Genomic DNA, 27,318 nt, shown 5'->3' with positions numbered 1-27,318 from the left:
GCAAGGTGCCCTGCCTAGCAGCCCCCAGCCCGATCCCCTGCAGCCCCCAGCCCGATCCTCTGTAGCCCCCAGCCCGTCCCGGTGCAGCCCCCAGCCCGATACCCTGCAGCCCCCAGCCCGATACCCTGCAGTCCCCAGCCTGTCCCGGTGCAGCCCCCAGCCCGATCCCCTGCAGCCACCAGCCCGTCCCGGTGCAGCCCCCAGCCCGATCCCCTGCAGCCCCCAGCCCGTCCCGGTGCAGCCCCCAGCCCGATCCCCTGCAGCCCCCAGCCCGTTCCGGTGCAGCCCCCAGCCCGATCCCCTGCAGCCCCCAGCCCGATCCTCTGTAGCCCCCAGCCCGTCCCGGTGCAGCCCCCAGCCCATCTGGGAGCTGATTCAATCCCCCTGTATCGCCTCCCCCAGCTGTAATCACCTTCCCCCGCCCCCCAGTCCCATTAGGAGCTGATTTTCCCTGCGCCCCTTCTTTCCCTCTGCCCCAACTGCAGCCGGCCCCCCCGCCCCGGCTGCTGGTGTCTTCCTCGCTCGGCTCCTTCAATATCTCCAGCTCCGAACTTGCCCTGCTCAGCGGAGGCCAAGGCGCCTGCAGGATGTGGGGGTGATTATGGGGGTGATTATCCCATTTTTCTAGCGTGCTGTGTGTGGGGTGCACTGTTCGGGGGAGGGGGGCCCTTTCCCGGCATTGACTTCTGCAAGGGCAGGGTTGCAGCCTACTTGTGTAAATCCAAACGCTGCCCCCCCCCAACCCCCCCAGTTAAGTTTGGAGTTAGATCCTTGGAGAGAGGGGCTAGTTTTGGTTTCTTTTAAGCAGTCGTAACCCCCGGTAGTTGGTCCCTTCTTCTGCCCCCAAAATACTGTCTTCATAGCGGGTGCACGTGTGTCTGGGAATAGGGATAAGTGTGTGTTTGTCGCATGGATACTTACATGTATTTTGTAGCTCTGTGATAGTGCTGTGTCTGCAGTATAGATAAGTGTGTGTGTCTGGTGCAGATAAGTGTGTGTCTGGGCTGCACGAGTCTTGTGTGGGCAGGGGTGTGACTGTGTCTGTAAGAGTCATAGACTATCGGGGTTGGAAGGGACCTCAGGAGGTCACCTAGTCCAACCCCCTGCTCAAGGCAGGACCAACCCCAACTAAATCATCCCAGCCAGGGCTTTGTCAAGCTGTAGTATCGACAAATGTGTGTCTGTAGTGTAGACGGGTGTGTGTGTGTGTTTTCTAATCTGCGTGTCTGTAGAGTAGACAGGTGTGGGCGTGAGCCTGCACTGTAAATGTGTGTGTGTGTTTCTACCCTGCATGTGTCTATAGTACACACAGGTGTGTGCCTGTAATACAGGTCACTGGGTGCGTGAGCGTGTCGTCTGGTGTTGTCTCGTGCGTGTGTCCGTGAAAAGCAAGCAAACATTAGCGTTTGTGCGTGCGTCTCTGTGTGTGTGCCTGTCATGCATACAACGCCTGCGTACCTTGCAGGCGGGTCGTGCGGCAGCACGTGTGTCTCATGGCACTTGTGTAGGGTGCATCTGTCATGTCTGTGTGGCAGACACCTGTCTAGTGTGGACAGGTGTGTTTAATGTCTCTGATGTACCATTAGAGGGGAGCAGCTGTTCTGCTGAGTACCTGCACAAAGCACAAATATCCCAGCAGGAGGGAAGAATGAAATGGAAGGAAGTGCGCCTCTGATCCTGGGACCTATTCTTTTTGGGAGGGGGGGCCATGGGGGGAGGGGCTGAATAGATTATTTTCCATCTCCCTCCTGCCCCCCATCAGCTTGTGTTGGGAGGCAGGGGGAAGTCACAATCCTGCTTTTTCCTACACCGGCCTAAATCCCGAGGACCTCCATTGACTTTAGTAGAGCTACTCAGGATTTACACTGGGGTGAGATCAGAATTTGGCCCTTAATGTAAAACAAGCCCCAAATTGGGGGGGGGGGGAGGAGGGAGGGAGGGTGTGTGTGTAATCCAGTTATTCTGGGAGTGGGGGGGATCCAGTTATTCGGGATAGAAATATTTCCATATAAGCCTTCTATTTCACAGGCCTCTCTTTCCTTCCACCCTTTCCTCTTCTTTCCCCGCCTGCGGAAGCAGCTGGAGTAGAATTCCTCGGGGTCTAGGCTAGTTTAACATTCCTCAGACGGGAGGCTCTGCCCAAACTTGCAGAAACCGCTTTGGTGTGTGTGTTAAATTCTGTCTCCTGGCTGTGAGCGTATGCTGCAGAATTGCTGCCCCGTGCGTGGGGCGTTGTGTAATTTCTGGAGTGGATGTGGTGCCGCGACGATGCATAGGATGATAGCACACGCAACATGCTAGCCCCATGTCCGTCGTCTGAGCTCTGTGTGTGTGTGGGGGGGGGCAGGGAATCTGTCAACCGGATTGCAGGATCATGGCCATGGTGGGCATTGTGTCTTGTGTTGTGTGTGGGGTTTGAGGCGCAGGAGGTGTGTGGCGTGTGTTGGTGATCCGTGTGCGTTGGTCAGTGTGTGGCTTCGGTAGGTGAGTGGTATGGGCTGCATGTGGTTTTTGGTGTGTTGTGCGGCTGTGCTGTGTGGGGGTTTTGGTGGCAGGCGTATGTTGGGTGGGTGAATTATGTGTCAGCAGAGTATGGCATGGGGGTGGTTTTTTTGTGGCTTTTGGTGATGGATGTGTGTTGTGTGGGCATACTGTGTGTGATTAATAGTGAGTGTTGTATGTTGCGTGGGTGGTTTGTGTGTGGTTTTCGATGAGGTGAATGTACTGTGTGGGTGTTCGTTTGTGTGGTTTTTGATGAGAGTATGTGTTGTGTGGGTGTGTATTGTGTGTTGTGTTTTGTGGGATTTGGAGTGAGGATGGTATATTTTGTGTGTGTCTGTTGTGTATTTTCCAGCAAGGGGGTTGTATTGTGTAGGTATAAAGTGTGTATTTTCGGTGAGGTGATGGGTGTTATGTGTTTTTCAAAGAAGAGTGCGTATTGTATGTGTTGTGTGTGTTTTTCTGGGGAGGGGTGTCTATTGTTTGGTTGTGCTGTGTGTGTTTTTCTGGGGGGTGTGTGAATTGTGTGGTTGTGTGCTGTGTAGCTTTCAGAGCGTGGGCTGGGATGCTCTTTTTTGCCAGGTTGCACTACCCGTGGTTTCTCATCAACCCCTTGTCCATCCCCCTTCGGTCCTAGGGCGTTGCCGACCGGTGCGGACGGACAGAGGGTGGCCGACCTTACCTTGACCGGCGCCGGGGTGCGCAGCAGATGCCTGGCCCGTTGGTTGTGACGGCCGCCATGGCAAGGGCAGGCTGAGGAGACGGGTGGTGACCAGGCCGGATCTGCTGGTTTTTTAAAAAAATTCCTTTTGATTTTGTTCGTTAAATCGAAAAATAAACTGAACTCCGCGCTCGGTGCTTTCTCCGCCGCCATGAACGGACTGTCGGTGAGTGAGCTGTGCTGTCTCTTCTGCTGCCCGCCCTGCCCCAGCCGGATAGCGGCCAAACTGGCCTTCCTCCCCCCGGAGCCTACTTACGCCATGGTCCCCGAGCCGGAGCCCGTGGGCAGCACCAGCTCTCTGAGAGGAGGCACCGCGGGGCGATGGAAGCTGCATTTGACGGACCGGGCGGATTTCCAGTACGCCCAGCGGGAGCTGGACACCATTGAGGTGTTTCTAACCAAGAGTGGCCGGGGAAACCGGGTCGGCTGCATGTATATCCGGTGTGTGCCTGGCGCCAGGTGAGTGGCAAGCTGCGGACGGGTCTGGGAGCTGAACCCTCTTTGCAGAGCAGGGGGTAGGATTCCCGACTCAGTTGGGCCAAGGGTCTGATCCCATCCTGCAGGTCCTCTGTCCGTGACACCTTGTAGGCAGCGTGCCATCCTGCACCAATGCAATGCAATGCAATGACATGGTGCCACTTCCTGGCCTGCAGTGACCCGGTGCCAGATCGGGCACCTTCCCAAGCGAGATGCCCAGTCACAGAGATTTGGAGACGCCCGGGCAAATGCTCACTGAGGTTTGGCTGTCAAAACCTGTTTTGCTCATAACTAGAATTGGGGATGGAATCAAACAGAAAGATCAAAGGGGAGGGAGGTAGTAAAGTCACAGTGCTTGGGGCACGGAATCCTGGGTACCGTTCCCAGCCCTGCCGCTGACCCGGACTCCTGGGTTCCGTTCCCAGCCCTGCTGCTGACCTGGGTTCCGTTCTCAGCCTTGCTACTGACCTTGAGCAAGTTGCTTCCCCTGCTCTGTGACTCAGTTTCCCCCATCTGTAGAATGAGGGTGAATGGCACTATACTGGGGGGTGGGTTGTGCCGCTTAATTAGCTGATAGTTGTGAAGTGCTGTGAGATCCGCCAAGGGATGCTGCTGGTGCAGTGCAGAGGGTTATTGAATAACAATGGCGAGGCTGAATGCAGGCGAATGGATGAGGTATGCTGCGCTGGGAGTGTCCAGGCTGCCTGTGGGGGCCTGCCCCTTTGCCGGAGACATTCACAGCTCGTATGGGGGCCCTGGGGACTGATCCCAGGCTCCCAAGGATGGGTTGCCAGGTGAGGCCTTGTTGCCCACCTCTGATTGGCCACTATTCCCTCACCTGAGCATAGGGCCTGGGCTCCAGCTTGCTGGCAGCTTGGTTCAGATGGCAGAGCTGGGCGCAGTGAGGGGTGGGGTGAGTGGTAGCTTTATTTATGGACTGTGGACCAGCGCTGGCTCCTTTCTCTGTCCCTGCCCGCAACCGATCTTCAGCCCCACTCCCCTGCCTCACTTAGTGGGCTGGGCTCATTAGTCTCGTTAGCTGAGTCTGGGGTTTCTAGGCCCTGACTCGCACCTGGAACCCCAGCCGCTCTTCTGAGCTAGGAGTGCCGGTGAAATCACATCCCCTCCCCCGAGACCTCTGTGCCCCTCACCCCCTCCACACCCCCCCCCCAAGTCTCTGTGTCCCACATGCCATGATTTGTGAGACCCCACACTTGCTGAGGCATCTGCCCTGGTGTGTCTTCCTCCCCGTTCTCACCCTGCTGCCAGAGGGCATCGGTCCATGAGCTGCTCAGGTTTCAAGGTTCCTCCCACGAGTGCGTGTCCCCAGTCCAGCAGCCACGTCTCCCTCCCTTCCGTGCTGCCCCACTCCTTCCCGCTGCCTTCGGTGTGCGCGGATTGGGCCTTGATAAACCAAAGCAGGGTCCCTCGCAGGTGCTGCGCTGGGATCACAGCTGTGGCAGGACGGGCATCGAGAAGACCCTCTCTGCTACCAGGCCAGTGAGCCCCACAGAATGTCAGTTTCAATTAACCCCTTCCCTTCCCTCTCGAGGCCCACCCTCACCCCACGGACACTACATAGCCTTTCCCTAGCCATGGTGAAGGGCTGAGGCTGCCTTCTCCTCAGGGCAGGCGTCTGTTCGGTACCTCTCCATCCACTGGATATGCGGGGGTGGGTCTCAGCCCAGTGGCTGGTTGGTGTCCACGACGGAAGAGCCATGATTGGATCCCCTGGCCAACTGTGCAGCAGTTTGGCCAAGGACCGACCAGGCTGTGATCCCAGTGCTAGCCCTTGCAAGTCAGTCCGGGCCCCTGGCTGGGATGGGCTGCGGATGTACTGTGCAGAGGGGCCGTTGCTCTCCAGCGCCGCTGACCGCATAGTCCACGGGTGCTTCCCAACCTGTTCTGTCTCGGGGTCCCGCTCCCACTAAGCCAGGATTCCCCTCCCACGTAGCAATGCAGGGCGGGCAGGGGTATTGTGACCCTCAAGATGAGAACTCACAACTCAGGGCAACTGGTGGTTTCCATCTCCAGGTGCCCAGCCTGAGACAGCTGGGGAGTACTGGGCACCCAGGCCCCCAGCTGGCGTCATTGAGCTCCGCGGCTGCTCACCACCTCTGAAAAGGACACCCATGGGCTGATGTCCTGGCCCTGCGGAAGCCAGTGGGAGTTTTGCCATCGACTTCAGTTGAGCCGGGATATAGATTCATAGAGTTAAAGCCAGAAGGGACCATTAGAACATCTTATCTGACCTCATGTGTATCACAGGCTAGAGAATTGCACCCAGTTACCCGTGTATTGAGCCAAATCACTCGTGTTTGGCTAAAGCAGTGGTTTTCAACCTGGGATCCATGGGCCCCTGGGGATCCACAGACTATGGGGGTCTGCACCTCCATTCGAAATATTTTAGGGGCTCGCAACTGAAAAAAAGTTTAAAACCCCTGGGCTAAAGCATCTTGCAGAATTCTAGATTTGGGTCTAGGGTCTAGATTTGAAGACATCCAGAGGTGAGACTCCCTCCTCCTGATAGCTTGTTCCGGTGATTGATCACTAGGCTTCCCTAGGTGTCTGAAGTTGTGATAATAGAAGCCAACAGAGTCAGGGGCTGCTTTGACAAATTTGGGTCTAAAATGTTAGAGATTTTATTTCTAAATAGGAAAAAAACCAAAACAACAAGGACAGAAGAGATTTAAAGTCACAAATGTGATATATTTATTTCCTACTTCACCCCTTCTATTTGATCTGCGATCATAGATTCAAGGCCAGTTGGGACCACTGTGGATTATCTTCTCTGACCTCCTGTGTAACACAGGCCAGGGAACTGTCCCAAAATAATTCCTAGAGCAGGTCTTGTAGAAAAACATCCAATCTTGGTTTGAAAACTCAGTGATGGAAAATCCACCATGACTCTTGGTAAATTGTTCCAATTGTTAATTACGCTCACTGTTAAAAATGTATGCCTTATTTCCAGTCTGAGTTTGTCTAGCTTCAACTTCCAGCCATTGGATCAGGTTGGACCTTTCTCTGTAGATTGAAGAGCCCATTATTAAGTATTTGTTCCTTGTGAATAACATCTTAACACGTAGAGACCTAGATCTTTGCTGTCAACCCGCCTTGCAGGGCAGAATAATCCCGAGATGGATGGAGGGCGTCTCAAATACTTAACTTACCTTCTACATGCCCGGGCTAGCAACTATTCGTCATGGGCAAGTGAAATATCACTAGTTCCCCATCTGCCCCCCATGATTCTGTGCTTTTTACGTTCTTATTCCTTGCCCATCACTTGCCTTTCTGATCATCTTGGAGAGCGTTTATTATGTGTATTACACAGTGGCACCTAGAGGCACGGTTGTGCCGGGTGCTGTAGATTTTGTGCCAGGGCAGGTACATTTTGCTAGGCTGCTTGGGGCTGATATTGTGCCACTCTTATCCAAGGCTCCATGCTCCCCCCTGTAGGCTGGGGTGGGACTTGTCTGGCCCACTCCTAAACCTCCAAAAAGTGGTGGCGGCTCCCAACACCCGGCAGTGACAGCGGGGGAAGGGCAGACCAGGGAGCAGCACCGAGGCCTCCTCACGTTGTGTGTGCCCTGCCCTAGAGTCTGCTGTTCATCCTGCCTGCGGTTAGGGCTTGCAGGGGCACGGCTGAGTTTGGGAACTGGCAGCTGCTGCGTAAGCTCTCTGCACGGCCGGGGGCTTCGCAGCTGCCTTTGGAATTCCTGGGTCACTGCCTTTGTTCCTGACAGCTGACATGTGGCGTGATGCCTGTTGCTTGGGCCACCGTGGGCATTGGGTCTCTCAAACTGGGTCGCTCTTTGGATCGGAGACCTCCAGAGGTCAGTGACTCAGCAGGGGGCACTCCCCTCCTTGGAGGCAGTGCTGCCTGATGCTGCGTGGGTGGAAGTGGGTCTTTCTGTCCATGTTAGACCTGGCTCCTGGCTAAGGTAGCGACCTTCTTCTGAAGCGAATCCTCCCTGCAGGGTATTCCACACTTCCTGTCCTCAACGATTACATAGCGTGCCAGTGCAGGGTTAAACAGCTGCTGTGTTCCCACTCCAGAGGTGGGTGCCTCTTAGTGGTGGGTGAAAAGGTCCCTTATCGGTGTACAGTTCCTGCTTGTCATGAAACTTAATGAAAGGGCGTTTGCGAAGGGCTTTTGACAGCGTTAACAGCATGAGACCATGTCTACGCCAGTGTAGCATTGTCGTGCAGACGTTTCCTATAGCAGTGGAAGTTAACCCACCTCTCCGAGCGGCAGTAGCTAGGTTGATGGAAAAATTATTCTTCTTCAAGTAGTGTCCCTGTGGCTGCTCTGCTTAAGGTGCCCCTTGAGCCCTTGGTCGGAGAATTTTCCGCTAGCAGTGTCCGTTTGGGCCGCGCATGCGCCCTATACCTCCTTATGCCAGACACCAAAGCCCTATAGGGACGAGCAGGCAAATCGCCCTCAGTTCCTTCTCTAGCGCCTTGGCCTGAGACGGAGCCCTAGTGTCCCTTTGGGTCTCTCCTTGGCCCCAAGAGTGTTCTCCGAGGTCCTGGCGGTAGTGGCTGCTGACCCCCGACAAGAGGCAATCCTGGATTATCTGCTGGATTTGAAGAAAGGTCCACTTGTCTGCAATATCAGCCTTTCATCCGAATATAGAGGGATTTTCCATATTGGCTCATCCTGTATCTAGGTTTTTTATGGGTTTGGGGAATCTCTACCCCAAAAGTGGAGACCTGACCCCAACCTGGGACCTCAATCTGGTACTCAGTTACTTTATGAAACATTTGAATTTACGGCAACCTGTTCTCTACTCCATTTATCTATGAAGACAGCCTTTTTAGGAGCCATCACAACGCCGGTAGAGTTGGGGAGATTTGCACCTTGATGGCGGAACTCCCCTTTACAAGAATAAGGTTTCTTTACACCCATGCCCTAAATTCTTACCTAAGGTTCTCTCAGAGTTCCACCTCAACCAATCTATTCATCTGCCATGGTTTTCCCAGAGCCATAGACCTATGTAGGGGTTCTGTTTTCATACCCTGGATGTTTGAAGAGCACTGGCCTTCTACTTGGATGGGACCAAGTGATTTCAAAGGTCACCCAGGCTGTTCATCTCCTCCATGGATAGAGCCAAGGGATCTACAATTGCTGCTCAGAGACTGTTGAGGTGGATAGCTGGATTTATTGTCACTTGTTATGAGACCGCAAGCGTTCATCTTCCTCAAGGGGTGACAGCACATTCTGCCAAGTCACAAGAAACATCCATGGCATTGCTTAAGAACATCTGATGTCTGAGATGTGTAGGGCTACCGTGTGGGCTTCAGTACCTACATTTTCAGAGCACTGCGCCATGATCCAGGCTATCCGATCTGATGTGGCTCAGGGTACAGGAGTACTATTTTCAATTCTGGACTCAGTTCTGAAGCTCCCTCCTGCCTGTGGGGAAATTGCTCAGAAGTCCCCTGAAGTGGAGCACCCTACTTGAAGAAGACTACTTGAAGAAGAGATGACTCACCTTGTGCAGTGACTACAGTTCTTTGAGATGCGGGTCCCTATGGTGCTCCCCTGCTCGTTCTGCTTCGCCTCTGCTTCAGACGGTTCTCTGCAGAGATGTTTGGGTGGAGAAGGCACGGAGGACGGTTCGCCGACACACCCCTATATAGCCTTGGGGTCCGGCACGACGAGGCTAAGGGGCATGCGCCGGCTGAACAGGCATTGCTATTGGAAAATCTCCAATCAAGGGCGTGAGACGCACATGCACATCTGAAGTGGAGCACCCCTATGGACACACATCCTGAGGAACTGTCGTTACAGCTCACGGGGAGGAACTTCTTCTTCAGTTGCCCTAGGCTTATCTGTGCTGGGGGTTAGGTTGACTTAACTACTGCACTCAAGGGTCTGAACTTTTTACACCCCTACCCTCAAGTGACATGGCCAGGTCAGTCTAAATTGTAAGTGTACGTAGCAGGGAGAGCAGAGAATGCTGGACTATAAGGATTTTCTCAGCTGGAGTTTGGAAAGCCCATTGCACAAGTCAGGTATATAGGGTATCCAATAACATCTACACCCCACTTCCAACCATCATGCAACCTGTTTATACCAGGTGTCAGAGGAGAAACTACAGTAGAACCTCAGAGTTCCAAACACCTCGGGAACGGAGGTTGTTCGTAACTCTGAAGTGTTCGTAACTGAACCAAACGTTACGATTGTTCTTTCAGAAGTTTACAGCTGAACATTGACTCAGTACAGCGTTGAAACTTTACCCTGCAGAAGAAAAACGCTGCTTCCCTTTATTGTTTTAGTAGTTTACATTTAACACAGTACTGTCCTGTATTTGCCCTTTTTTCTTTCTTTCTTTTTTTTTTTTTTGGTCTCGGCTGCTGCCTGATTGCGTCCTTCCGGTTCCAAATGAGGTGCGTGGCTGACTGGTCTCTTTGTAACTCTGAGGTTCTACTGTATGCTAGAAATGGATTTAGACATTTTAAGGGGACTTATCCCTCCACCTGTAAATCCCGGCCCCTGAGGCCCTGCTCAGCACACAGAAACTACAGTGATTTTAGCTAAAGTAGATTCTGAATCTGGTAACAAACAAATTAAGCTTTTCCCAGGAGGAGGCCCTCACAAACACGATTTAAGTGTGTCCGCACCAGAGGGCTGTTTGATCTAAATTTATTTAGAAACTGATTGACTTAAATCAGCCCAGTTTCTGTGTGTCTAGACTAAAAGCCCTTTGCTACCATGACCAAGATTTTTAAAAACAGCTCAGCTTCCCATTTAGGCGTTAGGACCTGACTTTAAATGCTGTTTCCCATCCTCCCCCGTTCCCCTCTGAATCCTGGTCCTTGTGTCTAACTACAGCGCAGCTCAGAATGGGCCAGTCACACCCTCCCCCCCCCCCCACACACCCACATCCCCTCACGCCCCAAAATAACCTCACATAGTTTGTCTGTGCTTAAGCATCTTGTGGCTTTCACGTGCACGATCTTAGGCCCTTCTGAAGCGAGAAGTGAGAGCTGTATTTTCACGTAGTATAAAACACCTGCTGAAGCAACATTGCCTAGTGGGTAGAGTACTATATTGGGTCTCAGGAGACTCGGGTTTTTCTGGCTCTGCCACTAACCTGTGGATGACCTTGGGCAAGTCCCTTCCCCTCCCACCGTCTGCCTCCTCTGTTTAGGCTGCAAGTTTTTGGCACAGGGGCTGTCTCTTACTATGTGTCTGTGCCGTGCCTAGTATGATAGAGTCCTGATCTCACTTGGGGACCCCTAAGGGCTCCTTTAGTACAACTCATCGATAGTAACAGCAATCAGACCTTAAACTTGAACTGGTGTAGGCCCAAGTTTACCCATCATGGGCATCTGGCCAGCGTAAATTGGGTATAGCAGTGGAATAATTTTGGGGATGGCTGCTCCAGAGGAATGAATAAACTTTGGGGCAGGTTGGTTAATAATCCCTAGTTTGTACGCAGCACTTTCCATCAGGAGATGTCAAAGCACTGTACAAAGGAGGTCAGTGTCATTCATCCCATTTTACAGATGGGTAAAGTGAGGCACAGAGAGAGGAAAGTGACTTGCCCAAGGACTCCTGTCAGGCCTAGTGGCAAAGTTGGGAGTTGAACCCAGGGCTCGATCCAGAGTGCAGGTGAGGAGGGCAAAGGGCAGCGATAAGTGCAGTGTATTACGTGTCTGTCCCCGCACCGTGCATGTGCGGCGATGTGTATCTGCATTGGCCTGATTGGCCTGGTGCCCTGCAGGGCCGGTGCGGCGAGCTGGAGCCTGCCCCTTGGCACCTGACGTTGGCTCTGGGAAAGTCAAGGGCTCTCCCTGCCGCCCAGCGAAAGATGCTGCCCGCAGCTGTCGCTGAGAGGAGCAGACGGCATCGTGGCCGAGGCACCTGGAGCACAGCTGAATTCGGCTGGGCCGGCCTAAGTTGCGCGGCGGGGGGGGACAGGGGGAGGAACCAACCCAGGTGATAGGGCGTGAGGCCTGGACTAGCACAGGGGGCATGGGTGAGAGAGCCTGGAATCCAAGACTCACCCAGACAGACCATACCAAAGGTCACCGAGCCAGATTGTACCAAGGGTCAGCCAGATCACACCAAGGGTGCCCCAGCCAGACCATACCAAGGTTCAGCCAGATCACACCAAGGGTCCCCCCAGCTGTACCATACCACGGGTCAGCCAAACTGTACCAATGGCCAGACAGCTCATACCGAGGGTCAGCCAGAGCAGCTGGCCCATACCAAGACAGCAGCTGGGGGAGCGGGATGGGGACAAGAATTGAAGAGCTGAGCAAAGCAGAAATGGGAGGTTTTCGCGTAGTCCATTTCTGACCGTTTGACGCCGTGGCCGAGGTCTGGGGTCGGAGGCTGCTCTGGGGGCCGCACTCCCAGCCAGGCCACCTGCTGCCCAGCCCCCTTCCCGTCCCATCCTCCGGCACAGTTGGCGCCGATGGGCGGTTCAGGCTCTCCGTGGCCGGCATGAGGTCACACTGCCGTCTGTCGGAGACACCAGCTCTGGCTGGGGGTCGTCCCGCCTTGCATCCAGGCCCACGTGCCCCGGATTTTGGGATGTGTCTGCTGGGACCCCGGTGCCGTACGTCTGTCCTGTGGGGCTGTCCTCCTGCAGGCAGCGCTGGGACCTGGCGGCGGAGCAGGCCGGGCGAGGGGGACTGGGGTTGGCAAAGAGGAACTGACTGCCCATGAGTGGGATTTCTGCCTCCAAACGCGCCAGCCGAACCAGGAGTGCCAGGAAGAGCTGATCTAAGCACAGACCTGCCCCCGCTGTTCTTTGCCGGCGCCTGGATTTAGCACATGATGAGGACAGGCTGGGATTGCAGGGGATTTCTTTGCCTCTAAGCTGACGAAGTGCGTTAGCACCTGGTCTGGCTGCAGATGCCGCCAGCCAAGCCTCTCTGCCTTGTCAATTTTGGCGGCCTCATATACGCCGGCCCCGTCTGGCTGAAGGCGCGCGTGCCAGCTGCTCAGTCTCTGATCTTCTCTCTGGCGGCTGGGATCCAAGGAGCATGTGGCTCCCTGCCCCTCCCTTCCCCCTGGGCTGTGGACTGCTCAGAAGCTGGTTTTCCCTGGTGCACTTTGAAGATCTGCTCTCCCCTCAGAGTAAGGCCGAGTCACATCCTCCGGCCTCGCTCTGAGCAGCATTTGCACTTTGATGCTCACAACACGCCGAAGAGGGAGGAGTGCCCCCCATCTTACGAAGGCCCCCACACCCCGCAGCACAGCATGCCCGAGCACGTAACTGAGATTAGCTCTGCCCCAGGGGAAAGAGAGACAAGATGGGCACAGTAATGCTTCTTACTGGACCAGCTTCGTTGGTGAGAGAGACAAGCTTTCCAGCCACACAGAGCTTTTCTTCAGGTCTGGGAAAGGTCCTCCCAGCAAAATGCAAGGTGGAACAGTTTGATTAGCATGAGTAGCAGCATATATTGTAAGTAAGGGGCCATTCAAGGCAGAGTTGTCCATTAACACCTCCACAGCCATAGGACAAAAAGAGGGGGTCAGTGGGTTACAGATTGTTGTAACAGCCATAAAGCCAGTGTCTCTGTGCAGTTTGTGATTTTTAGTGTCTAGCAAAGTTATGAATGTAAGCTCCCAGGCTCGTCTTTTGAAAGCGTTGTGCAGGTTTCCTTTGAGGATGAGGTGTAGAGTGATCGCTTTGTGAAAAGTGTCCACCCACAGGGTGATAGGGTGTGTTTGGCTTTTATCATTTCCCTGTGTAAGTTCATTCGAGAGCGTAGTGATTGTCTGGTTTCACCCACACAGCTGTTATTGTGGCATTTAGTGTGCTGGATGAGGCCCACCACGGGCTGTGATAGGCACGTGGAGGACCCATGGATCTGGAAAGGTGTGTTGGGGTGGGGGTGTTGATGGTTGTAGCGGGGGAGATGTGTCTGCAGGTTTTGAGTCTGTTGTTCTGGCAGGGTCTGGGGCCGCTTTGCGCTGGTGTGTCCTGGTCTGTGGAGAGTTTGCTTCTGATGAGCTCGGAGAGGTTGAGGGTTGAAGGCCAGAAGTGGGGGTTCAGGAATGATTTCTTTCGGGATGGGCTCCCCATTGAGTATGGGTTGTAGTTGTTAGATGATACCCCGTATGGATTCCAGTGTGAGGTGGTGGGTGACAACTAGGGGTGTGCTGTTGGAGGGGGTTTTATTTCTGTCCTGAAGCAGGTTCTCTTGGGGTTTTGGGTGGCCCGTTCCATGACGCAATCTACTTCTCTGGTGGCGTGTCCTAGTTTGGTGAAGGCGGGTTTAAATGTGTTAAGGTGTGTATCCCAGACCTTCCCCTCGGAGCACATTCTGTGGTGCCTGAGTGCCGGGCTGTAGAGAACGGATTTCTTGGAGCGTTTGGGGTGGTTACTGGATCTGTGAAGGTAGGTGGGGAGATCCTGCGGTTTCTTGTATATGGTTGTCTTGTAGGGTTCCATTGTGGAAGCTGATCATAGTGTCCAGGAAGTTGACGCTAACGTGGGAGTGTACCAGTAAAAGCTGGTCCCTCCTCCCCCGTCTTGTCTCGCTGGTCTCCTGGGACCCACATGGCTACAGCTACACTGCAAACAACCAGTGGGAAGAGTCACCCACTCCCCTCCCTCTAATGTGGTGTTTCTTAGCCCACACCATGGCACCAGGCCAGTGTGAACTCAGAGGGGAGAGTGTCAGACTCATCACCACTGCCCGCAGGTCTTCAGAGCCCACACCAGGCATGCCCCAGAGGCCAGCCCGTGGGGCAGTAACAACGGATCCTGCTGCTGTTGCTTCTGCTGCCAGCGGGCGGCGGAGCGGGGAAGGGGGGCAGCGGCTGTTTGTGAGACGTCGCTGTTCACTTCAGTGGAAGGTCATTGCTCTCTCTGGGCGCTTGGTGGGCCCAGCCCCCTGCCCTCACTGGGTCTGCGCCGTCTGAGGCGTGCGGCCTCCGGCCTCTTGCCCCTCCCACTAGGAGCACGCGGGCGGGGGGGAGGAGTGGGGGGGTTAAAGGAACTTCAGTTAGACTGAGCTGGGGGGTGGTCAAGTTGGGGAGGGGGCTGGTGCTGGGGAGGGGTTGGGTTCCGTTCTGCTGGAGTTACCTTTCCATCTCCCGTCTCCTCCCATCCTGTTCTCCTCTGGAATGACATTGGCACCGGCCCTCCCCTGTACCTCCCCCTCCTTTGCCTCCCCCCCCCCAGGCTTCTCTGTGCCCCCTGATCTCCCCTGCATCCTCTTCCCCCCCAAATTCCCCTCCCCCATTCCTCCTCCTGTGGCTCCCCCAGCCCTTGGCTAGCAAGGTGCTCCCAGCTGCTCCCCAGTCCTGTGCTGGGTCCCTGTGGGGGCAGGACAGTTGGCAGGAGGCTGCAGTGCCCAGCAATGGCCCAGGGCCTCCGGCCGCCCCTCTCTGTGCATTAACCCGCAGCTCTGCCCCGGCAGGTTCACGGTGCTCTTCTCCCATGGCAACGCTGTGGACCTGGGCCAGATGAGCAGCTTCTACATCGGCCTGGGCACCCGCATCAATTGCAACATCTTCTCCTACGACTACTCGGGCTATGGCGTGAGCACGGGGAAGCCCTCGGAGAAGAATCTCTACGCCGACATCGATGCGGCCTGGCAGGCCCTGAGAACGAGGTGAGCTGTGCCTGGGGCCGGCTAGCCTCCCCAGTGGCCTCACAGGCCCAAGGCTGCTTGGGAGGGGGAGTAAAGGGAAGTGGGTACAGGAAGATCTGGCCTTCCCGGAGTCCTGCTCAGGCAGTCAGTGCCTGGGGACCCCAGGCCTGGCATAGAGGGGCTACAGGCTGCGATTGAGGGGCATCACAGAGCTGTGGATAGGAAGGACCCCCACAGCCGAGATAGCAGGGGGCTGCAGGTCAGGACTGGAGGGCATCGGCAGAGTTGGGGGGGATCCCAGGGCTGGCATAGCCTGGGAGCTGTGGGTCAGGTTTGAGGGGCATGAGCGGAGCTCAGGGCCAGAAGAGCGTGGGAGGGGGAGGGCTGCAGGTTAAGGTTGAGAGAGGCACCATGGCCCAGTGGATAGGCCTTTGGAGATCTGAGTTCCACTCTGTGACTTTGGGCATGTCTCCCCTCCATGCCTCAGTTTCCCCATATGTAGAACAGGGAGAATGATACTGACCTGCCTCATAGGAGGTGTGATGAGGGGTTTTGCTTATTGTGTGTCAAGTTGTCTGAGAGCCTCAGATGGAAGGTCACGTGCTAGAGCAGGGCCAAGGGTTATTTATGATCTGGACGACTGTCACCTGGTGGGACAGATTGCTCCTTCAGGGCAGCTGTAGGGTGAGATTTCTGGGGCTTCCAGCTGCGTGCGCAGTATCGGAGGGCAGCTTTCACTGCGGTCGCAGAGCTCCTCTGCAGGGAGCCAGGGAGCACAGATGTGGCACAGAAATAATGGGGGCGATAGGAGGGAACCCACCACACCTTTGTGAACCTGGAAGAAGGTTCAGGTTTCAAAGCCTGAGAGTTGGGCTAAAAGTGGGAGAGTATTTTGGGGCAGATGGGCAGATTTTTCAGCTATCTACAGAGGAGAGACAGCCTTGTGGCTTAAACCTCAGAGAGCTAGGACTCCTGGGTTCTCTTTCTGTCTCTGCCACCGACTCAATGGATCATGTCACTTCCGCCTTTCAGTGCCTCAGTTTCCCCATCTGTTCAACGGGGAGAACCCAGGCTTGGGTGGATAGATGTGCATAGGGAGCCATGTTCCAGGTGAAGGGGGGCGCCCAGGGACTCCTGACTCCCAACTCTGGAGCGCTCCACTGGGATGAACCGTCCGGTGTTGCTGGGAGATCTCATGTTTCTATGGAGTCCCACCAGGCTCCATCCTCTCGCCCTGCGACAGGAAGCTGTTGGGGGATCTGGCAAGGCAATGCTGGCTGCAGTACGCGGCCGCCACCCGGCTCTGTCCCTCCACCAACAAGGAGCCCCGTCCCCCAGTTCTCTCGTCAGCCTAGATCCACACCAGCGTGAAAGGCAAGTGGCTGAGGCTGAGGCCAGACAATACAGGGTGAGGAGAGCTCTCCTAATCCCAGCATCCCCCGACCCAGGCCACGGGGGGGAGAGCACTGGTAGCACGTGTGTGACTCTCCCTCTCCGGGCCAAGCCACAGATACTGCAAGGAGAGCCGGGGAAATACTTCCACTGAAACTTTCTCCAGCGAAAGAGGCAGATTCAGATTGACCAAAACATTTTGCGAATTCACCGTAATTTCTGCAAATTGTTTGTAGCAAAAAGCTCAGAATCAAAACGTCAAAATCAGTGGCGCCCTGAGGAGGCCCAGCTGGCTCAGAACACAGCAATTTGGTGGCTCAGCATTTTAGATGGCTGGGAACCCGTCACCCACAGTGAGATGCAGGCAGCCCAGCTCGAGGTCACCGCAGAGAGTGCCGTGGGGGCGGGGAGGGCCAGGAAAGCCCCATGGCCTGCACTGTGGAAAACAGGAAACCTCACCGGGCGAGACAGCCGCTCGGAAGGGGCTCGCAGGGGAGGCCGCTGGTGGGGTGGGGGCAGGGCTGAGCTAATGCACGGGATGGCGCGGGCGGGCAGGCTCCGGGGGAACCGTAGGGACGGAGCCTTCCCCTTGGGGTGGCCAGTGTGACCGTGGTCCAGGGGTGGGTGCTGCCAGCGTGCAGGGGGCTGGTGGGTCCCAGCTCAGCTCCCAGGGGACAGGGCCAGTGGAGATGGTTGCTTTCACTGGCCACCACCTCAGCAGCCTCAGTGATGAGGTCAAGGGCTGCCCGGGCCCCAGAGGCTGAACCCCTCTGGGGCAGAAGGAAGCATCCTGGAGAACCAACCATGATGCATGAGCCCCGCTGACTCGGCGCGTAGGGACGGGCCCGGTGCTTTCTCCTGCCACGCGTTGATCGGCGCCAAGGGGGCCTTTGTGGATTGGATGCCGGGAGCTGGCGGGTGCGTGGCTGGGAGTCTCAGAGGCTGCCCTGGAAGTGCCCAGCAAGGGGCTGTGGGGAGGTTTGTGCCCTTTTTGATACGGTAGGAAGAGGGTCTGGAAAGTTTGGTTTGTTCCACCTAGTTTTGTGTCTGGCGGGGGCGGCAGGTCTGGTTTAGCTGGAGGACTCCTTGGGTGACTCTGGGATGTGCAGCAGGAGCTTTGAACTGGACGACAGGATCACTGAATCTTCTTTCCAGGGAGTGTTTCTCCTACAGGAAATAAGACAATAAGGGAAGTGGTGTGAACAGCCTGAGTAGAAATCCCTTGACCAGGACTCCCTGGGGGGCATGGTCTGCCCGTGTCTAACCCTGTTGACTCTGCTGTTGCTCAGCATCTCCTGAGTTCCCAATGTGACAAACCACACCAGGAAACAAATAAAGCTTCAGACCTTTTCTGCATGTCATTAGAGGGCACCACATTCCCCTCCCCCCACGCAGGTTCCCTTTATTACTAGTTGTATTAGAGCCAAGCTAAACCTGGGCCCATTGTCCCAGGTACTGCGCAGACACAGAGTGAGACAGTCCCAGTCCCAGAGCACAGCCTAGCTAGACAACAGAGACAAAGGGCAGGCAGGGAAACTGAGGCACAGGGTAGGGACTTGCCCAAGGCCATTCAGTGGCAGCACTAGGAACAGAACGCAGCTCTTCTGAGTCCCACTCTGCTGCACTACCCACTCGGCCACACTCCCGCTACTGAGCAGGGAGGCGGGTTCCTCCTGTGGTCTTCGGAGGAGGCCACCTGTCCCTCCTCTGGCTGCCTAGTGCCTGTTCGGAGAGCAGCCTGCACTGCGCCCATGGTGTCAGAGCCGCCGGCCCTGTCATCCGGGCAGTCACAGGCAGGGGCTGGCGTCTCTGCAGAGGGGGAAGCAGGAGGGAGAGGCCGGAGGCCGCGATTTATGTGGTGGTGCTAGACAGTCCCAGCCCACCCAGCTGCTTTGCTCTGGGGTGACTCATCGCCTGGTGCCGTGGGGAGCCTTCCGGTTTGGGTGAAGGCAGGACGTGGGCTGGGCTCTGTTAAAAGAGAGAAGCCACAGGGTGGGGCTGAGCACTCAGCAAAAGAATCCGCCTTCCCTCTCCAGGTTCAAGCTGAGCCCAAGGCAGAAATGACTAGTCTAGACAAGGCTCCCAGCCCTGAGTGGGGGGCTCATTGGCCAGTCCTTCGGTACCAGTATCCCTCTCCAGAGCAGGTGTATGCCTTCACTGGCACCGAGAAAACCGACTGGCAATTCAGTTGTATTTCACCCAGAGGGAAGGATCCAAACAGGGGGAAAGACCAAGCCACCCCGGGGCTGACTGGGCCTTAGTAATTCAACCGGAAAGGTGTGTCCTTCCAGAGCTGGGGATGTGGGGGGAGGTAGTTTGCCCGGTTGTTGCCCAGGCTGTGGGTAAACAGAAGCCTCTATCCCCACGACTGCCAATGCGGCACGCGGCATCTTCCCCCAGCACCGAACGCCCTGGGGAAATGTACACTGGAGCCGCTGACGTTGCTAATTGCACAGCGTCTGCCTGGGTCCTGTGCGCGGCCCTGCCTCCGCCCTCGGCGCTGTGCAGAAGTAGGTCACAGCCAGGCGGATAAGCGATCCTCGCCCTACAGGGCTCGTGATCCAGAGAATCCCTGCGGCCTGGAGCAGGCCAGGGGGATGGCGAGTAACTGCAGCCGTCTGCTGGGGAGGCTGTGCTGGGCAGTTCCCCCCCCCCCCCACCCGCCCGGGCCTGCTCGATGCCTTACTTAAATTGATCCTGGGTGGGTGACAATGAGACATGGAGCCCCCCAGACCCGACGACTCCTCCCAGCCGTCAGTGGCCCCTGCACCCCACAGTCCCTCTGCTGGCTCCTGGCTGGGCCGCCCTCCTGCCCAGGGCCCTCCCTGCCTTGCTTCTGCCTCTGCTTCTGCTCCCAGAACTTCCCTCCACCACCCCCCCTGCCCTCAGCAGCTCCCCGGGCCCGGGCCCCCCGCTGGAGCAGCCGTCCCCTCCTCTGCCTCCCCCAGGTTTCCCTGCCCTACATCAGCCCCACAGGCCTGCACGGGACTCAGTCATGTTCCCTGTGGGGAACGAATCAGGACCCAGGGCAGCCCAGCCCCGAGGATCTTAGCGTGCCGAGGACCAAGGGGGGGGCACCTCAGGCTGGTCTGATTGAATCTGGGCTGGGGGGGAGCCAGCCACCTGTGGAAGGGGCGAGGCCCGAAACCCAGAGGGGATAAGCCAGTCACCATGGCAACCTCTGTGGTGCGTGTAGGTTGGCCCGGGGATGGGTGTTTGTTTCAGCTGATAGCGTTGGGGGGAGAGGCTAGAAGAAGGGGGGCCCTGCCCTTCGTGGACTGAGCTCCGTGGCAGCGGCCAGGAGGAGTAGGATCAGGCCCGAGGGCGGGGGGCCCCACTTCCTCCCCCTCCCCCCACCAGGAGGCAAATCAGTGCCACAAGCCTGAGTCGGTGTTTTCGCTGCTGTGCAGGGTTCAGCTCCCGGCTGCGGCTCTCGGGGGGAGCCCAGAGCCCCCCACAACAGCTCCTTGGGAAGGATGGGAACAGGCTGCTGCGTGGCTGGGACTCAGGAGTCCGGGGTGCATGGCCCAGCTCTGCCTGTGTGAGCGTGGGTGGGTCACTCGGTCTCTGTGGTTGGGGGTGGTTAACCTGCCTTTTGCCCAGGTGGCCTGTAGGGAGACAGCCGGCTTGGGCTGCCCTTTGCATTGCCCTGTACTGGGGTCCCCGATGGGCTGGGGGGAATCCCACCACCTAGTGTCCTCTGCCCAGGGACCCTCACTCTCAGAGAGTCATAGCAGCCAGGCCTGTCGGACCTTCTAGCCCATCTCCTGGCCTGGGCGGGACAGTTCCTTGTTCGCCATCAACCTGTTGTGTTGGGATCTCCCTTTGGGGCTGCAGGGAGAATGTCTTCCCCAGCTGGACAGCACCTGGGAATTAACCCCCCAGATTCCCTTCCTGCCCAGGTACGGGATCAGCCCGGAGAACATCATCCTGTACGGGCAGAGCATCGGCACGGTGCCCACCGTGGACCTGGCCTCCCGCTACGAGTGTGCCGCCGTGGTGCTGCACTCACCCCTCACCTCGGGCATGAGGGTCGCCTTCCCCGACACTAAGAAGACGTACTGCTTTGACGCCTTCCCCAAGTGAGTGTTCCCCCCACACTGACCCCCCCCCCCAGCTGGGGAGATTGCTCAGCTCAGGCTGCCAGGGGACAATGGCCCAGTGTCCACATGGGCTCCAACTGCAACTCGCCCTTGCAGGGGTGGGGGGCAGCACAAGAGATTGTGGGTAAAAGGTGAGCCTTGGGGCTGTTTTCTGTGCGGATGCCTTGGAAGGACACCTGATTATCCCCTGGGGAGGTGCCCGTCTCCGCCGGGGTGCATGGATGTCCATTGGTGCCAGATGGCAGGATGCAGACAAACTGTTAAAGTGCCTGGGTCTGAAAATTGGGGCCCCTGTGGCTGCCAGCTGCCCCTCTGGAAATCCAGCCACCCCTGTAAGGGGACGGGGAGGCACCGGTTTAATCCCACCCTCCCCCATTCTCGTGCTGCCGCCTCGCCTGCTGGGCCCCAAAGCCAGCCTGGGGACCGAAGGCAGATTCTCCTCCAGAAGTGGCCACGCATCCCCCAAAACAACGAGATTACAGGGTGCCTGCATGGTGCTGCTTTGTACCCACAGCACCCCGCTTGCATTGGAACCTCAGCCTGGAGCCTTCGAAGTGCCTTGCAGACATTAGTGGCCCAAATGGACATGGGAGGCTTTTCCTGTTTGCGCAGCATCAGCAGAATGGGTTGTTAAGTTCCCGTCAGCACCCCTGTGTAATCACAGTGACAGCCGTGGCTCTGGTTTGCCTGCAGACCTCTACGTCTACACTGCAGTAAAACACCCGGAGCTGGCCTTGGTCCGCTGATTCGGGCTGTGGGTCTATAAAATTGCAGAATAGATGTTTGGGCTGGAGTCTGAGCTCTGAGACCCCTTCAGCCTGAGCCGGAATATTTCCTGCAATTTGATGGCCCTGCGAGCCCGAGTCAGCTGACCTGGGCCAGCCACAGGTGTTCTATAGCCGTGTACACATGCTGTCAGTTACAGGCAACATCGATCACAGAATCATAGAAATGTCTGGCTGGAAGGGACCCGGGGAGGTTGTCTAGTGCAGCCCCCAGCGCTGAGCCAGGACTAAGTAAACCTAGACAGCTTTTTGTCCAACCTGTTCTTAAAACCCTCCAGGAACAGGGATGTACCAAAAGGAAAATCCCCAGGGAACTGTGCCAAGAGATATGGTGGATCCTCCATCACTTGGAATCTCTGACTGGCGATCAGTCGGCTCTTTCTAAAGGACGCGCTCAGGCTCCCTGATTTCTGAGCTCATTGCGAGAAGCACTGGGGGAAATCCTCTGGCCCATGCGTGCAGGAGGTCGGAGCAGATGACCACACCGGTCTCTTCTGGCCTTGAAATCTAGGAGTTGACAGGGCTGGCTGGAAGAAGCCCCGTTTTTACTTGTGGTCGGAGCACGGCGGAGCCAGAGTCCCTGGGGTCTGTCTTTGCTGCAGAAGAGGTGCGTTCTGAACTCAGGTTAGCGAACCAGGTGAAAACCGTAGTGAGGGCTTTGGACTGGGCTGAGCAGATGCAGATGGAGCCTGGACTGGATCTTGAGCTGCCAACCTGCGCTGCCATGTGCTATTTCAACCCGAGTTCAGAACACGCCTCTTTGGGTCTGAGGGCCAATCCATGTGGAGCCCCTGCCCCCGAGCTTGTGGCACCCCTAGCAAGCCCATTATTGTGGGCAAACACTGGTCTATGGGGTGTTAGACAAAGGATACACAGCCCCTGTCATGAGGGGTTTGCAGTCTAGCTAGGGGTTGGGGGGGGGGAGTTTGCTGCAAGTCCTTACCATAATTCCTCAGGCCCTCCACCCCCAACAGATTGTGCACAGGGCTGTGAGCTAGTTGGTTGCTTCCCCTCCTCCACCCCAGAGGTGGCTGCATTTCAGTGGTGGGGCCTGGGCTGCAGCGTGTTCTGGGGCGCCCCTCGTGGCTGGAGGTGCTCGATGCAGGGCAGCGTTTGCTCAGGGGTTGTTTGCTTCTCTCCTCCCTGCAGCATCGAGAAGGTGTCCAAGATCACTTCGCCCGTCCTCATCATCCATGGCACCGAAGATGAGGTCATCGACTTCTCTCATGGCCTGGCGCTGTACGAGCGCTGCCCCAAGGCCGTGGAGCCCCTGTGGGTGGAGGGAGCAGGCCACAATGACATTGAACTGTACAGCCAGTACCTCGAGCGCCTGCGGAAGTTCATCTCCCAGGAGCTGACCAGCCAACGCAACTGAGCCCCAGCTGCCACCCCTGACTCTGACCCAGAGGCAGGATCAGGCCGCGCTGCCCCCTGGAGGTGTAACAACTTGGGCAGCCTCAGCTCCAGCCCACACTGAGGTTGGCGAGCTGGCGGGACGTGGCCAGTCCTCAAGTCATTGGTGTTTCCAGGCACGGTGCTCCCGGCTCGGCCCACCCTCCGCCTCCCCACCAGACACTACAGACGGGACATGCGGGGTGGCTCCCATTTCAGCCTGGGCAGCCCCAGCCCATGCGGTGGGGAAAAGACCGGCTCCAGCTTCCCAACTCCTGCTCCAAGTGCTGAGGCCACTTTCGATCCGTCTCTGGAGCTTGCTGTGGGTTCTGTCCCCCCATCCCCACTGCAGACAGCCCTCTTAGTTCCTTTCCCGTCATGCAGCTGTTCTGCCATGAGCAATGAGATGTTTTGGAGTCCTGGCCTGGCTGCAGATTTGCGGGGGTTAATTATCCCTGAAGAGCCCCATGCCTTTTCCTATCTGGGATCTGATCACTGCATGAGACACCCCCAACCCCTCCTTCTGCCTTACCCAGATCAGTAGCGTCAGAATGGAGGAGCAGGGCTCTCTGGCCCTGAGCAAAGCTTCCCTTGGATCGAACACCAGTGAGGACCAGGAGGGCAGGGATGGAGGGGACCGAGTGGCGTTTGAGCTCCCTGCTGGGAGGGAACGGCCCCGACGTGCAACCCCTGCTATCTGAAAGGGGTCGGGCAAGCGTGGTTAGGAGACATGCGCTGTCCCCGATCTTCGGCATCCGTCCTGTTTTCTCTTTCCGCAAGATTCCCCTGTATTTGGGGCACCCCCTTTCTTTACTCCAGATATCTAGAGACAGATCCCTCGAGTCACGCTGGAAGGAGGGAATCGAAGAATAAAGATTTAAGATGTAAAATTTTACAACACTTCTCACCGGGTGCCCATCTGGGGCTTTTTTACACCTCTGGGCGTCCCGGATCGGGTGGTTCTAGAGTCCAGCACAAGGGACAATTTATGACACTTTACACAGTGTGATGTGTCGCGCCAGCAGCCTGATTTCCCCCTTCCGCCCAAGTAGCACACAGCTGCAGGCCCGTGAGCCCAGCATGAGTTCACCAACAAGGGCAGCCACCCTGTGCCCCTTCCCCCCCTCCCCACTATCATGACCCCCCTTTCCAAGGTGGATGGAAGCCACTGGGGAACGCTTCTCTTTGCCAGCTCCATTCTGGGACGTGCTGCTAGGGCAAGGGGGCACAGGAGATTTATGCCACTTCCATTGCCCTCTGGATTCTGGGGACTGAACCTGCCCCCGGGCTAAGTCAGAGCAGCCCTGGGCTGCTTGAAATCTCTGGCTTTCTGTGCTCCTATTTATGGCTCCCCTCCCCACAGTATCTGAGCCCCTCATGATTGCTAATGTATTTATCTTAACCCCCCTGGGAGGCAGGGCAGGGCTCATATCCTCATTTCGCAGAGGGGAAACTGAGGCACCAAGCGACTGGGTCAGGCTGATTTCAGTGGGAGTTAGGCAAAGGTCACCCAGTGAGTGTGTAGCCAAGCAGGGGAATGAATCAGCCACTGGACCATCTGTCCTCTCCCCAGAAGGGTGGGCCAGTGCAGAATCTCTGACGCCATGTGCTCTGTGCTGGGCCTGTGCTAGGGAATTCATCTCCAGGGCCTTGCAACATAACGGCCCCTCTGTGACCCCAGAGCAGCATATGGGGACCCCCGGAGGCTGGGCGGGGAGGGGGCAGACTAGCCCGAAGGGTGTAAATTACCCCAGTTTAGAATGTGTCCCCCTGACCTAGTCTCCCCCTTCGCCCCATTTATTAGGGTCCACAACAGAATCTCTGCCCCGGGTGAGTTCCTGATGTGCTGGGCGGGAGGTTTGGAGCCTCTCCAGAGCTCTGGCTGTGTTGGCATTTTCCCCCCATTGCTGGGCACAAGGCTGGTGCAAAGCCACCAGCGTTACGGGCAGCTGGGGCCCCTCGCCACATTCCTGCAGGTGAGCAACAGCACACGAGGAGCCAAGACAGACCAGGCCTCAGCCCCCCGACCCCCCTCCCGATTCTGACCTGCATGTGCATCCCCTTCCCCGCAGGGCTGAGTTTTAACCCCAAATGCCACCAGGCCTGGGCAGAAAACGTGTGGGATAAATGTGGCTCTTGGGAGAATGAGTGGGAGCTAAGCCGGGAGGGCTGGTGTCCCTCAGTCCTGATCTGCACCCTGCTCTCCTACACCTGGGGTCTCCCCTGCCCCAGCTCTACCAGTCCCAACCCGCAGCCCCCTGCCATTGCGGTCCCGGGCTCCCCCTACCAGCTTTGCTGATGAGCAGCAACCTTGACCTGGCTGCAGGGCGGGGGGCGAGTGGGTCAGTGCAACAGGAGGGGGAGCTTGTAAAGGGGACCCAGTGCAGAGGAGTGGGGCTGGGAGAGTCGGGGGAAGGGAAGGAGACAAGCCCCACTAGCAGCCAGCGAAAGCCTTGTGCCCCAGGTGCCCTGACGCCTGGCTCTGTCCGGTGGCTCTGAGTCCCGGCGGGGCTGGCGGTGGTGGGAGGGGTGGGGCCTTCCTCGGTCTGGGGCAGCATGTGGGGAAGAGACGTGTGCAGGGGACACTGCTACTGGAGTGACATGTCCACCGTGCACACGGGCATTCACCCCACCATAGGGTCACACCTGCCCCCCCCCGTGTGCATACTCCCCATGCACCCTCCCCACGTGCACTCGTATACCTCCCCGTGGTCACACTCACCCATGTGCACACTTACATTTGCACATCCACACACAGAAGTACACACCCACCTACACACTCCCACGTGCACTCCCAGCCATAAATATAAGAGCCCACATCCCCCCACAGACGTACTCACACCCACATCCATGTACGCCCACGTCCAGGAGCACCCATGCATGCTCCTCCTGAGGGATGGGCTGGAAGCCCCAAGCCCTGAGACTGGTCAAAGCAACAGCAAATAGAGAGTGAGCAAGGCCTTTTCCAGCTGCCGCAGCCCCGATTGCTAGGCCAAGGGCTGCTGAGTTAACCCCATACCCGGGGGTGAAGGAACCTGATGTGTGCGTGGGTGGTGGTGGTGGTGGGGTTTCTGAAATGGACCCACCCGGCTCTCTGGGACCACCTACGACCCCCTTCCTGGCTGGCCCGCGTGGAGCCCCTGCCTGGCTGCAGCCCCCACTCCCAGGAGCAATTAGTGGCTGTGCCAGGGAAGCTGTGAACGAATTGTCTCTTCGAGTCGGGCTGTGGGTGAAACAGGGACAATCAGTGACTCCGCCAGGCCTGGCCCTTCCGCACACCCCTGGCCCCTTTGCTTATGGCGGCTGTGCCAGCCAATGGGGGGGCTCACCGTGCCCACCCTCCACCCCTCAGGACGGCCTGATGTGGGCCGTGGCAGGGAGCACGAGAGACCTGGCACTGGGGTGTTGGGCACTCTCCCACTGGCAGGGCTGGAGCTCGGGGGGGGGTGGGCATTCGGTTTGGGGCCTGGCATGAGGAATGATCCAACTCCCTGCTCCGCCTGACAAGGGTGTCCATGTGTCCCTAGGAGGGCGGGGGCATGGTCCATGTGGGGTGTGCTAGGGGGTCCCTTCTGACTCAAACCTGCTCACATCACAGCTGTCCATTGCCCCCCCCCACGCTGGGCGGTTCAGCCCCTGCTGGTGCACTCAGTGGCCCCCCTCGCCAGGGACGTTCTGGAGGGGCCCGGGGCCGGACTGGGGCAGATCACACACCGGGGGGGGGCCCACTTTGCAGAAGGGCCCAAGCTTGAGCTCCAGAAGAGCTAATCAGACCCTCTCGGGGGTGCTGCTCTACCCCATCCCCCCCACTCCAAGCCCCAACTGGGCTCCGTCTGTCCCAGGCACGCTCTGGCTGCTAGCCCTGCGGCCCGTTTGCCAGGCCTTCTCCGAGCAGCCCTGTCCCAGCACTGCCTGCTCCCCTCCCCCAGGCTGGTCTCAGAGTCCTGGTCCCCCCCAGCCTGTGATTCCCTGTTGCCCTGCACATCCCCTCCCAGGCCCGTGGCCTCCCGCAGCGTCAGGTGACGCACGCTAATCTCCTTCGGGGCCTGGCGGGGCCCGGGGGCAGTCATGTGCGTGGGCCACGCCGCGGGTCTGCTGCCCCGGTCTCCGCTGGGCGGACTCAAAGGAGCTCATTGTTCGGGCCGGGAGCAGAAACTGAGGTGGCAACAGCAGCAGGAGGCTGAAAACTCCGGCCTGGGGCCTCCGTCCCAGCCCCACTCGCCCCATGGACAAGGCAGCCGCCCTGGCTGGCCATTCGGCTCTGGGCGGCTGCCATGGAGGGGCCGGCAGGGGCGCTGCCATTCAGGACAGGCTGCCCCATTCTCCTGCCTGGCCCCGCAACCCGGCTGCCCCGGCCTGGCCCCCTTCAATGCTCTGCTCGCTC

At 57.4% G+C, this 27,318-nt stretch overlaps 1 protein-coding gene across 2 annotated transcripts; it reads left to right on the top strand.

The window, feature by feature from the left end:
• Nucleotides 1-473: 473 nt before the first annotated feature.
• ABHD17A (abhydrolase domain containing 17A, depalmitoylase) lies at nt 474-23,814 on the top strand. 2 transcript variants are annotated; one of them, XM_074939506.1, is made up of 5 exons: nt 474-607; nt 3,137-3,679; nt 15,089-15,283; nt 20,557-20,736; nt 22,692-23,814. In XM_074939506.1, exons 2-5 carry the CDS (start codon nt 3,372-3,374, stop codon nt 22,915-22,917), a joined length of 909 nt encoding a protein of 302 aa, XP_074795607.1. In that variant the 5' UTR covers nt 474-607; nt 3,137-3,371; the 3' UTR covers nt 22,918-23,814. The 2 variants fall into 2 exon arrangements, with proteins under 2 accessions (XP_074795607.1, XP_074795608.1); XM_074939507.1 differs by having other exon boundaries at nt 475-595.
• Nucleotides 23,815-27,318: the final 3,504 nt, after the last annotated feature.

Source organism: Natator depressus, chromosome 25 (assembly GCF_965152275.1).
Source record: "Natator depressus isolate rNatDep1 chromosome 25, rNatDep2.hap1, whole genome shotgun sequence".
NCBI classification, from domain to species: domain Eukaryota; kingdom Metazoa; phylum Chordata; order Testudines; family Cheloniidae; genus Natator; species Natator depressus.
Note: the sequence above shows the minus strand (reverse complement) of the source record. Positions and strands in the feature narration are given on the sequence as shown.

Excerpts from the sequence above, each read along its gene's own strand:
- ABHD17A (XM_074939506.1), top strand. The coding sequence starts at position 3,372 with ATGAACGGACTGTCGGTGAGTGAGCTGTGCTGTCTCTTCTGCTGCCCG. Across the intron at positions 15,284-20,556 it reads TGGCAGGCCCTGAGAACGAG|GTACGGGATCAGCCCGGAGA; the intron begins GTGAGCTGTGCC and ends CTTCCTGCCCAG. Across the intron at positions 20,737-22,691 it reads TGCTTTGACGCCTTCCCCAA|CATCGAGAAGGTGTCCAAGA; the intron begins GTGAGTGTTCCC and ends TCCTCCCTGCAG.